General features: G+C 50.1%; 6 protein-coding genes across 6 annotated transcripts; 3 read left to right on the plus strand and 3 right to left on the minus strand.

The window, feature by feature from the left end:
- Nucleotides 1–1870: 1870 nt before the first annotated feature.
- On the plus strand, nt 1871–2965 carry FPRO_08164 (uncharacterized protein; the record flags this gene model as incomplete). The annotated part of the gene is made up of 4 exons (XM_031233700.1): nt 1871–1945; nt 2006–2180; nt 2240–2493; nt 2549–2965. 4 exons carry the CDS (start codon nt 1871–1873, stop codon nt 2963–2965), a joined length of 921 nt encoding a protein of 306 aa, XP_031083511.1.
- A 478-nt stretch (nt 2966–3443) lies between these two features.
- FPRO_08163 (uncharacterized protein) lies at nt 3444–4578 on the minus strand (the record flags this gene model as incomplete). Its single annotated transcript, XM_031233701.1, has 3 exons — nt 3444–3583; nt 3637–4458; nt 4539–4578. 3 exons carry the CDS (start codon nt 4576–4578, stop codon nt 3444–3446), a joined length of 1002 nt encoding a protein of 333 aa, XP_031083512.1.
- A 280-nt stretch (nt 4579–4858) lies between these two features.
- On the plus strand, nt 4859–5351 carry FPRO_08162 (uncharacterized protein; the record flags this gene model as incomplete). Its single annotated transcript, XM_031233702.1, has 4 exons — nt 4859–4882; nt 4987–5029; nt 5170–5200; nt 5264–5351. 4 exons carry the CDS (start codon nt 4859–4861, stop codon nt 5349–5351), a joined length of 186 nt encoding a protein of 61 aa, XP_031083513.1.
- A 704-nt stretch (nt 5352–6055) lies between these two features.
- On the minus strand, nt 6056–6534 carry FPRO_08161 (uncharacterized protein; the record flags this gene model as incomplete). Its single annotated transcript, XM_031233703.1, has 2 exons — nt 6056–6224; nt 6317–6534. The coding sequence occupies 2 exons, from the start codon at nt 6532–6534 to the stop codon at nt 6056–6058; spliced, it is 387 nt and encodes a 128-aa protein (XP_031083514.1).
- Nucleotides 6535–6617: 83 nt separating this feature from the next.
- Nucleotides 6618–7724, plus strand: FPRO_08160 (uncharacterized protein; the record flags this gene model as incomplete). The annotated part of the gene is made up of 2 exons (XM_031233704.1): nt 6618–6677; nt 7023–7724. 2 exons carry the CDS (start codon nt 6618–6620, stop codon nt 7722–7724), a joined length of 762 nt encoding a protein of 253 aa, XP_031083515.1.
- An 836-nt stretch (nt 7725–8560) lies between these two features.
- On the minus strand, nt 8561–9974 carry FPRO_08159 (uncharacterized protein; the record flags this gene model as incomplete). The annotated part of the gene is made up of 2 exons (XM_031233707.1): nt 8561–9542; nt 9679–9974. 2 exons carry the CDS (start codon nt 9972–9974, stop codon nt 8561–8563), a joined length of 1278 nt encoding a protein of 425 aa, XP_031083516.1.
- Nucleotides 9975–12380: the final 2406 nt, after the last annotated feature.

Below are 12380 nucleotides of genomic sequence, written 5' to 3' on the forward strand. Positions count from 1 at the left end.
CTAGGGGTAATTTGTGTCTGCGTAGTGTCTGTTGTGCCATGCCAAAGTGTCGGTCTCATATCTGTCAGAGAAAATCCAACATTGTAGTCGCCGCGTATCAAACCGCATAAGGTTTGAGATAGATGCACCAGCCCCGAAAGGGCCAAGACGCTAGAAGACTAACGTCAAGGAGGGGGGAAAGGACAAAGAAGAGAGCAAAGAAGCTGACATCTCGCGCGTGCCATCGGTACCTAGGTACCTTATCTCGCAGAGTCACGCATAACGAAGTAATGGAAAGTTAACAGGACGAGTCAGAGAAGAACATGGAGAATGTATAGTTTCCTCTCAGTCCCCGCAGGTACACAGCAATACAGGGAGAGAAAAAAATACATACCTAAGTGAGGTAGATGAAACAAGCCAGACCATCTTGGGGGATGGCTATTGGGCGGTAAACAGGCCAAGTAAGCTAAGGGAATCTGGGATAGTTGGCGCTTGTACCTGGCGCCAGGGGGATGTCCAGGAGCCCCCTCCCCTCCTCCCCGCCGCTAGCAACGCTCTGGCAGACCTGAATGGCAATCTTGCTGTGCTCGCTTCTGCCATTGGGGAATGATTGGCCCCCCCTTTTGGGAAAAGAAAGGGAACTGACGTTGATGGCGGCGCTTGTCAGTTTTATGATGTTGGATCCGGTCCCTGGCGTTGCAGGAGGCCAAGCCGCCAGGGGCACACACATGCATGCACAAGGCGTTTTGTGTACAAAGAGTGTTGGAAAATCAAGGGCGGAGGGCGAGGAAACAATCAACATGCATTGCACCCAGACCGGCAGAAAGCTGCCATCTGTGCTATTTCTAGGGCTCCCTCGTGTCTAGGTACCTACTAATGTAAAGCTAGATCATCCCCTGGAAGGATCTGATACCCATCGAGCTGGGTCGCCCTTGTATGTAACAGCACTGGACCAAGCTTGCTTGTTCTTGAAGCATTATTAATTAGGTATTACCTACCTACGGAGTACCTACTCTACCTATTCTGCTTCTTTAGCTTGTTGCTCCCTCCCACGAAAGAGCGAGTGCTTGCATTGCATTAACTACCTTTACATTACATTCTTTCTGACCTCAGTGCAATCTTACCGGGTCCCCCGTTCTTTTCCCAGTTCCCCGTCCACTTCATTCCTTACTTCGTCCCATCTCATCTCATTTCAATTGAACGCTTTACTTTCTCTCCCTTTGCCTGTTGTCGTCACCTGAACCCACCTTTCTTTCTTCCGTTCTCAAACGGCTTCGTTTCTATTCTGCTTTCGTCTTGTCCTGACCTCAACCTCATCCTCATCCTCGACTCGACTTCTCACGACCACCTTTGCGCGTTGGGCTCTTTCACTCTCTCAAGTGTCCCTCGTTATCTCACCATCTAGTCATTCCTTGTGGTCGATTCTTCGTATTCTTCTTTTCTTACCTTACCTTATTGTTCTTTTCCACCTTCCTTTCGAATTGCTCATTCTGGGCTAAACCGACGACAACGAATCCGTAACCTGGGCCTTCATTCACTCGTATTCTTCTCGGGGACCCTCCATCTGCTGCATCGAGTGCCACCTTGGACCAAGCCACTTCTGTTACATTGTACGACATTGCCCGACTCGTCTCTCATTTCTATTTCAAGATTTCTTTTCCGATTCACCTGAGGGATTGTTCCTGGATCTACCTGCGGCATTTTATCGTTCTTATCGCAAGTTTGGAGCCACCATTATCACGATTCATCCTTGTGACCGCACCTGCCACCACTTCTCACACTCAATTCTTTATCCAGCCAGCCTGTCTTGAACTTCAGACTTGGTTCACCTCTGGCTACTAACGATCTATCAAAGTAGCGAGGTTTTATCTCGCCGCATACTTCCTCCGACATGCGCTTTTCTCTTTCAACTCTCGTGGCGCTGGGCGCCCTACAGACTCTCGGTGTCTATGCTCAGGACTGCATCGTAAGTGACTAGCGCTTAATCACTATGCATTCACTCGAAACAGGTGCTGATGGCTTCCAGAACACATGTGTTGAATCAGTTAAGCCAACTGTGGGCTGCGCAGATGCCACCCAGGCCGGTTGTATTTGTGTTAGCCCCAGCTTTATCAAGGGTGTGGCTGAGTGCGCAAGGGCGCCTTCATGCAATGCTGCAGACGCCGATATTACCAGCTTTTTGAGCAACGGGTTTTGTGTGGGTATGTTGCCAGGATTCAATAGTATCTTACATGAAGTAGCGAAAGCTCACAAGGCTTAGGTCAGCAACTCCCTGCCCTTCCAGAAGCTGCTGCAACGTCGGCGTCAGGCGCAGCGACAACATCTGCAGCAGCTGTAGCAACTTCGTCCAAAGTAGCGGCAGTAACATCGGAAACCCCTGCCGCGGCTGATACCTCTGATGCTGCATCAAGCTCTGCTGTGCCCCCGGTAACTTCAGAGGCACCCGAAGCCACTTCGACTGGTGTTATCGATGTGGCTTCCACGTCTGAAACTGCCGGGGCCGTCGAAGCCACGGTAAGGAGGCTGTTAAATCAAGCGTCGAAGGAAACTGAATACTAAACATTGACAGGCCACAGGATCTGAGTCCTCTGCTTCCTCCACCGATGCCGCCAGCTCATCGACAGCCTCCGAGGCGGCTGGTGCTGCAGCTACCTCTGACTCTTCAGACGACGACTCAGACAAGAAGGAAGAATCTTCCAGCGGCATGTCTGGCGCGGCAAAGGCCGGTGTTGGTATTGGAGTTACTATTGGTATCCTCGCACTTATCGGCATCGCAGGTTTCTTCTTCTGGAAGAAACGTCAAAACCAGCGCGATCTCCCTCGTGGAAACATGGCAAGCATGTCACCGCCTATGGCTACCAGGGACCGCAGTTATCCTTTACCCGACCAAGGGTCCATTGGCGAGAAGAATGGATATGACCTTGAAATAATGTCCCATCGATATGAGGATATGCTTCCTCGCGAGGAACCGCGACACATGGTTTGAGCAAAGACAACTTGTGGGAGACATCGGCGTTTAAAACGGGGCACAGCAGAATCAATATATGGCAGATGACAATCGCATGCGCACTATATTAATCACTGCATAACATCACTGCATAGAGCATGTCTGATTGTAATCCAATATTGGCCATTCGGCGAGTCGCCAATACATATCGCTTTATGAAGCGGTATGGTTTCACCCGCGAAGGGCTGATGTTGATGGATTTGTTAATCATATGTGACAACAAGGTTTGAGCCAACTCAACGTCGGACGATTATTTTATGAACATAAGGCGAGAGCCAATATACCACATCAAGTAAATCAACCTAGCACTGGAGCGTAAACTTCAATCTCTGTCAAGTGTACACTTCACTGTACATATCTTACAAGTTTCTATGAGAAATTACATGGTGGCCTCTGGCAACGCCTGAAGACTCCGTCTCTTTTTTTTGAACTTCATTTTTGGAGGACAGTCGTGGCTTTACCACGAGTAATATGGCCTCTGTCCATATACTGGTCGGTTGGGGAGATGCACCCAGGGTCCCTTCTTATTCTTCTTTTCCACACGCTCCTCGTATTCTCGTATTCTTGTCTTTTCTTCCTTGAGCAACACCGTTAGACCTAGAGATGGGTTAGCGATTCCAAAACCAGATATGTAACCAATGCGGGCATACTTGTGCTAGGATGTCTGATGATGCCCATTCGTCCACGACCCTTGTAATCGATTCTCTTTCCTCGCCAGGGGCCCCTCCCAACCCACGATTGAGCGATATACATTCGCGTCGGGTCCTCAATCTCAATCCATTTCCCATCGACTGTTTGGATCTTCTTGGGAGTTGTCAAAACCTCATTGTTAACTTTTCCGAGCCCCATACCACGCTGTGCAATAGCCAAATCTCGAGCCTCCTCAAGGTAATATCCAATTTCGGCCGTCATCTTCTTCTTGGACCACTTCATCTGCACAATGGCGTCGTCGACACTCTTTCCTGCGATCTGACGTGCCAGCATTACGAGTTTCTTGACACTTGTGGGCATGAACTCGCTCTTGTGCAGAAGTTGGCGCTCTGACATCTGAATGCGCTCGTCTCTTGTCAGACGGCCGTTGCGGCGAACCATCTGAATAACCTTCTTGCGCTGCCAGCGCACTCGACTTCGGGGATCGGGGTCCACAACCATGGCCATGTTCTCTTTCGTCTTTTGCTCGATCTCGGGAGCACCCGGGGTGGTGTCGGTACTGACTTTTTCGATCTCGTCCTGGAAAATGTTGTCCTCCACACCGCTGTACATGCTCTTCTGTAGATATTCTTCGCGGCTCTTTGGGTCGTCGAGCAGAGATGTAGGGTCCTGTGCGGGTGAAGCTCCAGCGTCTTTATTCCGGGGTTTGCCCCATCCTTTGAAGAGATTGGAAGCCCATTTATGCCGTCGTTGTATTGAGGGCCCGACAGTAGCAGAGAAAACAGGAGCTGGTGTACTAGATATAGGGTGTGCGGTCCTTGCTATAGTGAAAAGCTCTTGATTAGTCCCGTGTAGCTTCTGGGCCAATTGAGTTGCAAAGGCGGACTGAGCGCTGCCGTACCTGATACTGCCAGCCGCCGCACGGCAAATCGGAGACTCATGGTAGCAGATATCGTCGGGTTCTGCAAACCGACCACTGTCTACCTGATGTTATCTTCCAACTGAAGGTGGTTTCAATGGGCGAGATTCTTTTCGGCATGATTCGCCGTTGTTCAACCGAATGACGTGCACGTGACTCGGGTGTTAGCGCGATAAACATCAGCCCATCTTCGGAATCAACTTGGAACTGCTTGACCACATCGAAACTCCCCAGCACCTCTATACTTTCTCGAAAGCCTCGCTCCTTCGCCCGAACAGCTTCGCAAAAGTAAACTAGTCACAATGGCCGTCCGACCCATCACCGGTGTATGTTTCCTTCGACTCAATGGCTCGCTTTTCGCACTCCACCGGGCCAGAGGAGCCTGAGCCTCCCGGTACCAGAGCTTTTCGTGGGCTGACAACTGCGCTAGATGCTCCGACGAAACCTCGTCCTGGACCTCAGCATCGCCCTCGGTACGTCGATTTCTGTGACGGATTGATTCGGATTACATGAATTGGCAATCACATATTTCGAGAGGAGGGTTCTTCGAGGGGCTGACGATTCAAATGATGTGGTTGGTTGAAGTACACCTAGCTGACTAGCGATCTCGTAGGCTCCGGCTTCGTCATGGCCAACTTCTTCTGGTAAGCAATACTGCCGACGAAACGACACGACACTGAGAGTATATGCTCACCCCTCCGAACCAGGTACGGCTTCCACATGCCCCGAACCAACGCCCGCGACAACTACTACATCAAGCTCGAAGAGGAGCGAGCTGCCCAGAAGAACGAGTAAAAGAATCAACGGACCGAAACAACACTTTGTCATTCAAGCAAGGGCAATGAGAGATGGGAGTGCACATAGATACGTTCGGGCGGCTTGCCGATGTTTCGTTTGTCGTGTAGCTGGGTAGAGAAGAGAATACCACCAACGCTTCATTTGAAACGGTCTTCGTGCATTCCATATTCACGGGCAAGGGCAACCGAGCTATCAAAATGCAATTCGTGAGGCCGAGAGTATATCTGGGATCGACAGTGCAGCCCTGTGTGGCCGAATCATAATTAGAGATTCATTCATCAATTATTGGTCGATAGGAGCCATTTTGTTTCATATCTCATCCTGAAATCTAGCAAAGAGTAAAAGTTTGTCCTGATTGTGTAAACTCATGGTTCGATAACAATGTTTGCTGAGCACCTCGGCCCATTCCGGCAATGCCGTCATCAACTTGTTGCAGCCCTGTGGGTGACTCAGCGCTCTGATATTCAACCTCACGTCACTATCGTAGAATCGGCATTATTTGAAGGCTGCACTGTTTCTTGTTCTGTACCTGGGTCGGTCGTACGCACGACGGGGATGCATGCTCTGCTTGGCTGAGGCTAACAATTACGTTTGAGTTTCACAAGAGAATCAGAGTCTCCCTTGAGAAGTAAGCATGCTATATGTGATTTTCGGAGACAATAGCAAGTTGCCCTGGGTTGGTATAAAATCGATGGTCTGGTTCATCGTGCTGCGTCTGGCGCGTGCCAACTTGACGACCAGTGATAGTGCTGAGGAGATGCCCTGTCTCTGTTGTGTTTTCCGTCATCGCTTCTCTGCCCCGCCGGAGGATACTCTTTGCCCTCCCAAGCCGTCGTTTCGACCATAAAAGAGCCCTTTTTATCTCTACATCTATACCAGCGAATACCTCACGTCAGAACATTTGTGATACGGTACAGCTATGTTTGGGGCGCCATTGTAGGATCAGGTGGGGGAGAACTTACTTCCGGAACAATCGCTCAATCGCAAAGCATTGTACAGGACTATCCGGCTTGACGGGCTCTTTGATTTCGCACTTATACTGCAGCATCTCGACAAGTTCGCATCCAGAGAGCTCGACATTATTGGACCCTTTATCCAATTTGCGCTTCCGGCCGCCTAGGTTGGTCTGCACGCGCTCAGGAAGCTCTGAAGCGTGAAAGACTTGGCACGGATAGCCCATTGCCAAAAACACCGAAGACCGTACTAAACGATCAGCATCCAAGTAAAAAGGCCCCTATCAAGTTCAGCTTCCGGGGTCTCAGAATGGAGACAGCAACGGGGAGCCGGTTATTGGGTGAGGTTGTTGAGATGAGCCTTGAAGACGTAAGTTGAACTCGAGATTTTGGGCCAAAGCTTCTTGCCTATTGGACACAAGCATTCAGCACATCACGACTAGATATGTCGGGATATTGTCTTGAGAAGTCCACCAAACTGCCATGGCTTCTTTTGACTTTGTTTCACTTTCATTTAATCACAGCAAATCCCTCGAAATACCTTTCCGCGTCACGTGTCAAGGACCTTATGAGCTGGCGTGGCCTACCCTTGAGCCAACGAAAGAATGAAGTCAACATCACTTTTGATCCAAGTCCACTACAAAGGCTTACATTTTCGAGCGACCTTCAGACTTTTACTTATCAAACTTAAAGACTTACTAAACTATCAACGCAGGTCCTTCGAAACATACGCTCTTCACTCCCTCCAGATCCCAATTGCTCGAGCATTCGGGATCAGGTCCAGCATCAACCTCAAATCCTGCCAAACAAACTTACGTATGTATCAGAACTTGATGATATTACAGCAGTTCACTTTAATGCCACAAAATCTGCTGGTCTTGGCATATCTGGTCGTCATCTGCCACTACTATACAGGCTCATATCAAACCTCATCACCCCTCCTCACCTTTACGCCATTCTGGTCATCGATATTGAAGGTCGGTTTGATGCCACGCGCCTGACATGTTCGCCATATCATTTGCAACATGCCTACATCTACCGCCCAGCACGAAATGACCCAGACAATACTCGTGCTCTCGTAGCCGAAGCAGAGGGTATTCTTCTCTATGGAAGTGCCACAAAGGCGAGTGCCGGTCGCGAATGGTGGGGGACTATCATTGTGGGTGGTGTTGGAGCTGGCGATATCACAACAGGCTGGAAGGGATGGCTACGTGTTGATCGCGAGAACGTCCGTGGATTTGCACCGGGTATCAGCGCAGAGGAAGCTTTGGACCAGAAGAGGCAGAGACAAGATATGGTTGATGCAGCTGGCTGGGTTGCTACCTCGCAGTGGGGAGGTTTCGTATTCAGGGAGGCTGATGAGAAAGTGTTGAGAGTGGATGCGAACCCAGAGCAACCCTTGGATATTGGCGAGTGAGATGAGAGCGCCCGAGACTGAATCACTCTAAGTTTGGGTTGCCGAAGAATTAGCTGCTTCAGACTCATATTCGCGTTGATATTGAACAGTACAGCTATCAGTTACAGGCGAGCCATCCACGTGGAGATTGACTGGAGAACAGATCAGACCCCATTGTGACGCCGGTAGAGGCACTTTGAATATGGGCATGAGTCGACGTCCTGCCGAACACGAGTTGCTAAACAAGTCAGCGGAGTGGTCCAATGGATATGCCGAACAAGGCGCCGATGTTTGTTAAGATGGGGGAGCGGGAGTCGCACCATATTCCATCGCTCAATACACCTCTGGATGGATTGTGTGCTCTTGTTCTGAATGGTTGCGATGTGATTTGTTTCAACCCACGACTATAGTTCAATAGGCTAAGTTAAGTCAGGACGCTTTTGCGGTGGTTTATATAATTAGTCACTTCGTAACATACTGCCTGAAGATATTGTAAGAGTCTTGATTTTTTTGCTATCTTTTGCTGTTCTATAGGATTTGATGTGATGCTCATCAGGGTATAGTAGGGTGGTGCATCAGAGGGTGTAAGAATCTAGCTAGATATGACGTAAAGCCCTGAAACCAGAACCAATCCGTCTATTTAGATACTTCTTGTTTCTATCCGTTCTTCAGGACTTATATATATTGTGCTCATGACACCTGCAAGGAGCCGTTATGCAGTTGCTTGTGTAAAGTATTGTTCGTAATGCATAGCTGTAATAAAGGAAATGTACCCCAAACTCCGTCAGAAGCCAAAGGCAAAAAAGAAAAGTCGGTAACTCAAAATGTAATGTTTGAAGTGAAGAGTGCGAATCGGATTAGATGGTGATACCATCCATGTCGACAGCAATCTCTGTGATGCCGGACTCAGGGATAAGGGTAGGCTTGGACATCTGGCCCTTTGACGCCTTCTTCTCCATCTCACGCTTGATGCCGTGGTTAACAGCATCAAGAACATTCTCAACAGTAACTCGAGGCTTATAGGCAGGTTCAGTACCCTCCTGGTAGACACCGGTCTTGACGAGAATGCTGTACCAATCATTGTCGGCAACCTTGTTCACGGCGTTGGTACCTCGAATATCACTCTCAGGAGTGTCACCGACAAAGTAAACAGTCTCAGGAGGAGCAACAAGACCATGCTCAGTCTGACGCCACTGGCCCATCAGACGGGAGGCAAACTCAAAGGTAGAAACTTGAGGCTTTCCAAAGGCGTGGGTGTGTAGAACGCCGTTACCGCCAGTGAGATCCTTGAAGGTAACTTCGAACATGCGGCGAAGGGCTCCCATACCTAGACGGACATGCTCGTGCGCAGCAGACCAGACAACATCGTTGTGAGAGAAGTAGAAGGGGGGACCCTCGTCGTTGGTCTCACTGCGAGTACCCAAACGGCCACCCTTTGACATAGCCACGTCGAGCATGATCTGAATATCTCCAGCCCAATCGCGAGAGTCGGCGAAGACAAAGACAGCGTCAATGACAACATCGGAGAAGTCTCGCTCACGGGAGTTGGCATGCTCCTCAGCGGTAAGCTTGCGGAAGGGGGTGGTAGCGGCGTTGTGCTTGATAATGTCGCCAGGTGTGACAACATCCTTAAAGCCATAGCCCTCAGCAACATGTCGGCACTTCTCGCCCTCACCACCGACGACAAGCACGGTGCCATACTTCTCAGCCATCTCCCTCATGGGAGTGTGGCCGCAGATGAACTGGCCAGGCTTGATGTCGCACTTGAGCTGACCTGAGAGATCGCCACATCGCTCCTCTTCAGTCTTACCACCACCATTGGTGAGGAAGATATGAGGCCTAAGAGGGGTGTCAGTATTGATTGTATGGTTCAACGCCAGGGGAAAAGTCACGATGCCGTTTATTAAGTGGACCTCCCCAGAATAAATCCGGGGTTGGTGGATCGTGACTGCATATTGTGGAGGAATCGACTTACACTTGAATGCCATACTCATTCTCGCCGTTGAGAACCTTCATGGCCTGGATGGCCTCAGGAATAGCTCGTCCACCACGGACCAAGACACCATCGATGTCGAAAGCGAAGACGAACGAGTCGGCAACAGGCTGCGAGATGGGAGGGGAGATGGGAGAGGCGGGAGACCCGAGACTGGCGATGCTGTCACTTGAGCTGGAGCTTCCGAGCTCAGGAGAACTGGGGACAGAGTCGGGGGTGGTGACCTCACGCTGAGCGGGGAGGTTGTCCTTGAAGAACTCGGTCTGTTGTGAAGACATGGTGATGATGTTGCTAAGAATGGATATGGTCCTGTTCAGGCGCACGCGTAACAATCAAGACGCGTAAAGTTGAGGTATCGGTAGAGTGCTTCAGGCAATGATGTCAAATAAGGGATTATTGAAAAATGACTCGGGGAGTGTCGAGCTATTTGTGTGTTTGATGGTTGTTGATGATAGTGGATATGGAATCTGGGGAATGATGGAGACTGATGAGTTCTACCGTCAAGAACGGTGGGAGAAATCTGGGGCTTTATAGATTTAGATGACAAGCGGAGAGTAACTGGCAAGTACGTAAGATTCCTGAGGATACAATGTCCAAACAAGGCGTCATCTTGGCCGTGGCTCTGATCGATATCGAATCGAAATCAATATCCATGGCATCTCGGTGGACGCCCGTCGATACGTAGCTCGGGGTCCAATAACCGAGTCAGTCACTGTCAATCGAAACCGTGGCAAGCCATGGACGATTCCCCCTTACCCACAATAAAAGTTCCACCGTATCTCTTGTGAGGCATTGTTTCGGTTACAATAGAAAAACTTTAAGGTACAGTATGAGGTAAGGGACAGGATGCGATGGGCGATGACGGTGTTGCTTTTCGGGTCTGAGCGAGAAAGGTACCTGCCAGAGTAAGACAGGTGGGGTACTCGGTACCCATCGTTCACTGCTACCATGTACAGGGAACCGTGGTATTGGCTACGCTGGCCTTTGATAACCTGCTGTCTCTCTACCCGCGGCTGGGGCGGGCTGTCACAGATGTTTTTTGCTGTCTGCATCTGTACCTGGGTTCCATTTCTTAGACGCCGTCGCCGCACTAAAACAACCCCATTCTCAACTTCAGTTCGTGTTCTTTAAACGTCATTGCCTGCCAGCCAGCCAGGCACGGCAACGGGGACGGGGACGGGGACGGGGAGGGAAACAAGTACATACAATATCTGAACATGTACATACGTAGGTCCGTGAGATACGAGACATGCCTCGTTCCCACTTGTCAACCAACAGTGGAGGCTGTAAATAACGCAAATGGAGCTCATTCTCTTAAAAGCAACAACATACATGGTCATGGATCAATGGTCATGGATCAATCAGTGATACATGGCATAGACTAAGCACTCATGATATCTGACTGTTTAGTAACACGGTGCCACCGATGCTCGACTGTACAAACAAACAATGATCCGTCCTGTCAGACGTAGGACACGGCATGGGATCGCCAATTGATTCTGGTTTTCTAATCTGGCTGCCCTGAATCGCGACAGATAACAAAAGCTCACCGAATAAAACGGTGTACCACCGTACCGTCTGATACAAAGATGTGCTGCAGAAAAGATTTCTTTCTCTGGTGTGGACCCTGAGGCTCCCTCTTACGGTTCGTAGCTCCAATCAGGGTCTCAGTGTCGGCCATTTTCAGCCAGTCAGACAGACATGCCAGGGAGCGTCACTTATTGCAGGGAGGCTTGCAGATGGCTTCACAACGCAGTGACTCTGCTCTTGTCTCTCTGTCTCTCTTCAGGGACGTTCGTTTTTCAAGGGCTCGGGCGCAAACTCAAGCCTACAGGGCTCATTTCTCGGCGTGAGAATTAATGCAAGGTCGACGACATCAAGCGCCAGTTCCGCCAGATAAACCGGATTGAATGGTGATAGTATCCACCGTCAAGCAGCTCATCCATGACGCCAATACGGTCACCGTCAGGAGGAAGAGGCATTGGCAACGGTAGAAATGCACGCAAAGATGCTCTACACCTCCACTGTATCCCGACCAATACCACGGAATCAAGAGTCGCTACGTCGATGCTTTGCAAATCTGGTCCCGGTTTCGTTCTTTTTTGCGCGCACAGTTTCGGTCCGTTGTTTTATGTGACGTCAAGCCAGCTCCGCTCAGGGTCCGCTCGTGCCCCTCAAGTCCGGTCCGCAGCCCTATCAGCCATGCCGTCCGGCCCCACCAGGGGACACCGTTATCCACCCGTGGCCTAGACGGCCACCTTCGGCTGGGCGCCATCACCAAATGATTATTCATGCCAAACCCGTCTCACAAGTGTCACCTTGTCCAGCAATCGACAGTCGTGTTGCGATCTTGGAAATGAGCAAGAGACATGGAAGAAATAACGCAATTGCAACGAGTGACGTGACATGCTCATATCGTAACAGGAGAGATCATGGTTGCACAGGCATCGCATCTATCTGCAACACAGACCATCCAATACAAGATCTGTCCCTGAAAGCATGTGAAACGCGGTCCCCAAGATAGCCCTTATCACCCCTATCGGGATCAGATCTGCATAGGCAGGGAGCACAAGTCTACTGCACAGGGTCCTTCGGCGCTGAAGGGTTCGGTTCGTCCATGGGCTTGAATGGTTTGTTGTTGTTGGCTGGCTGCAAGTCACTGACCGGCCTGCCACATCAGTCCA

Source organism: Fusarium proliferatum, assembly GCF_900067095.1.
Source record: "Fusarium proliferatum ET1 genome assembly, contig: FPRO_scaffold007, whole genome shotgun sequence".
NCBI classification, from domain to species: Eukaryota; Fungi; Ascomycota; class Sordariomycetes; order Hypocreales; family Nectriaceae; genus Fusarium; species Fusarium proliferatum.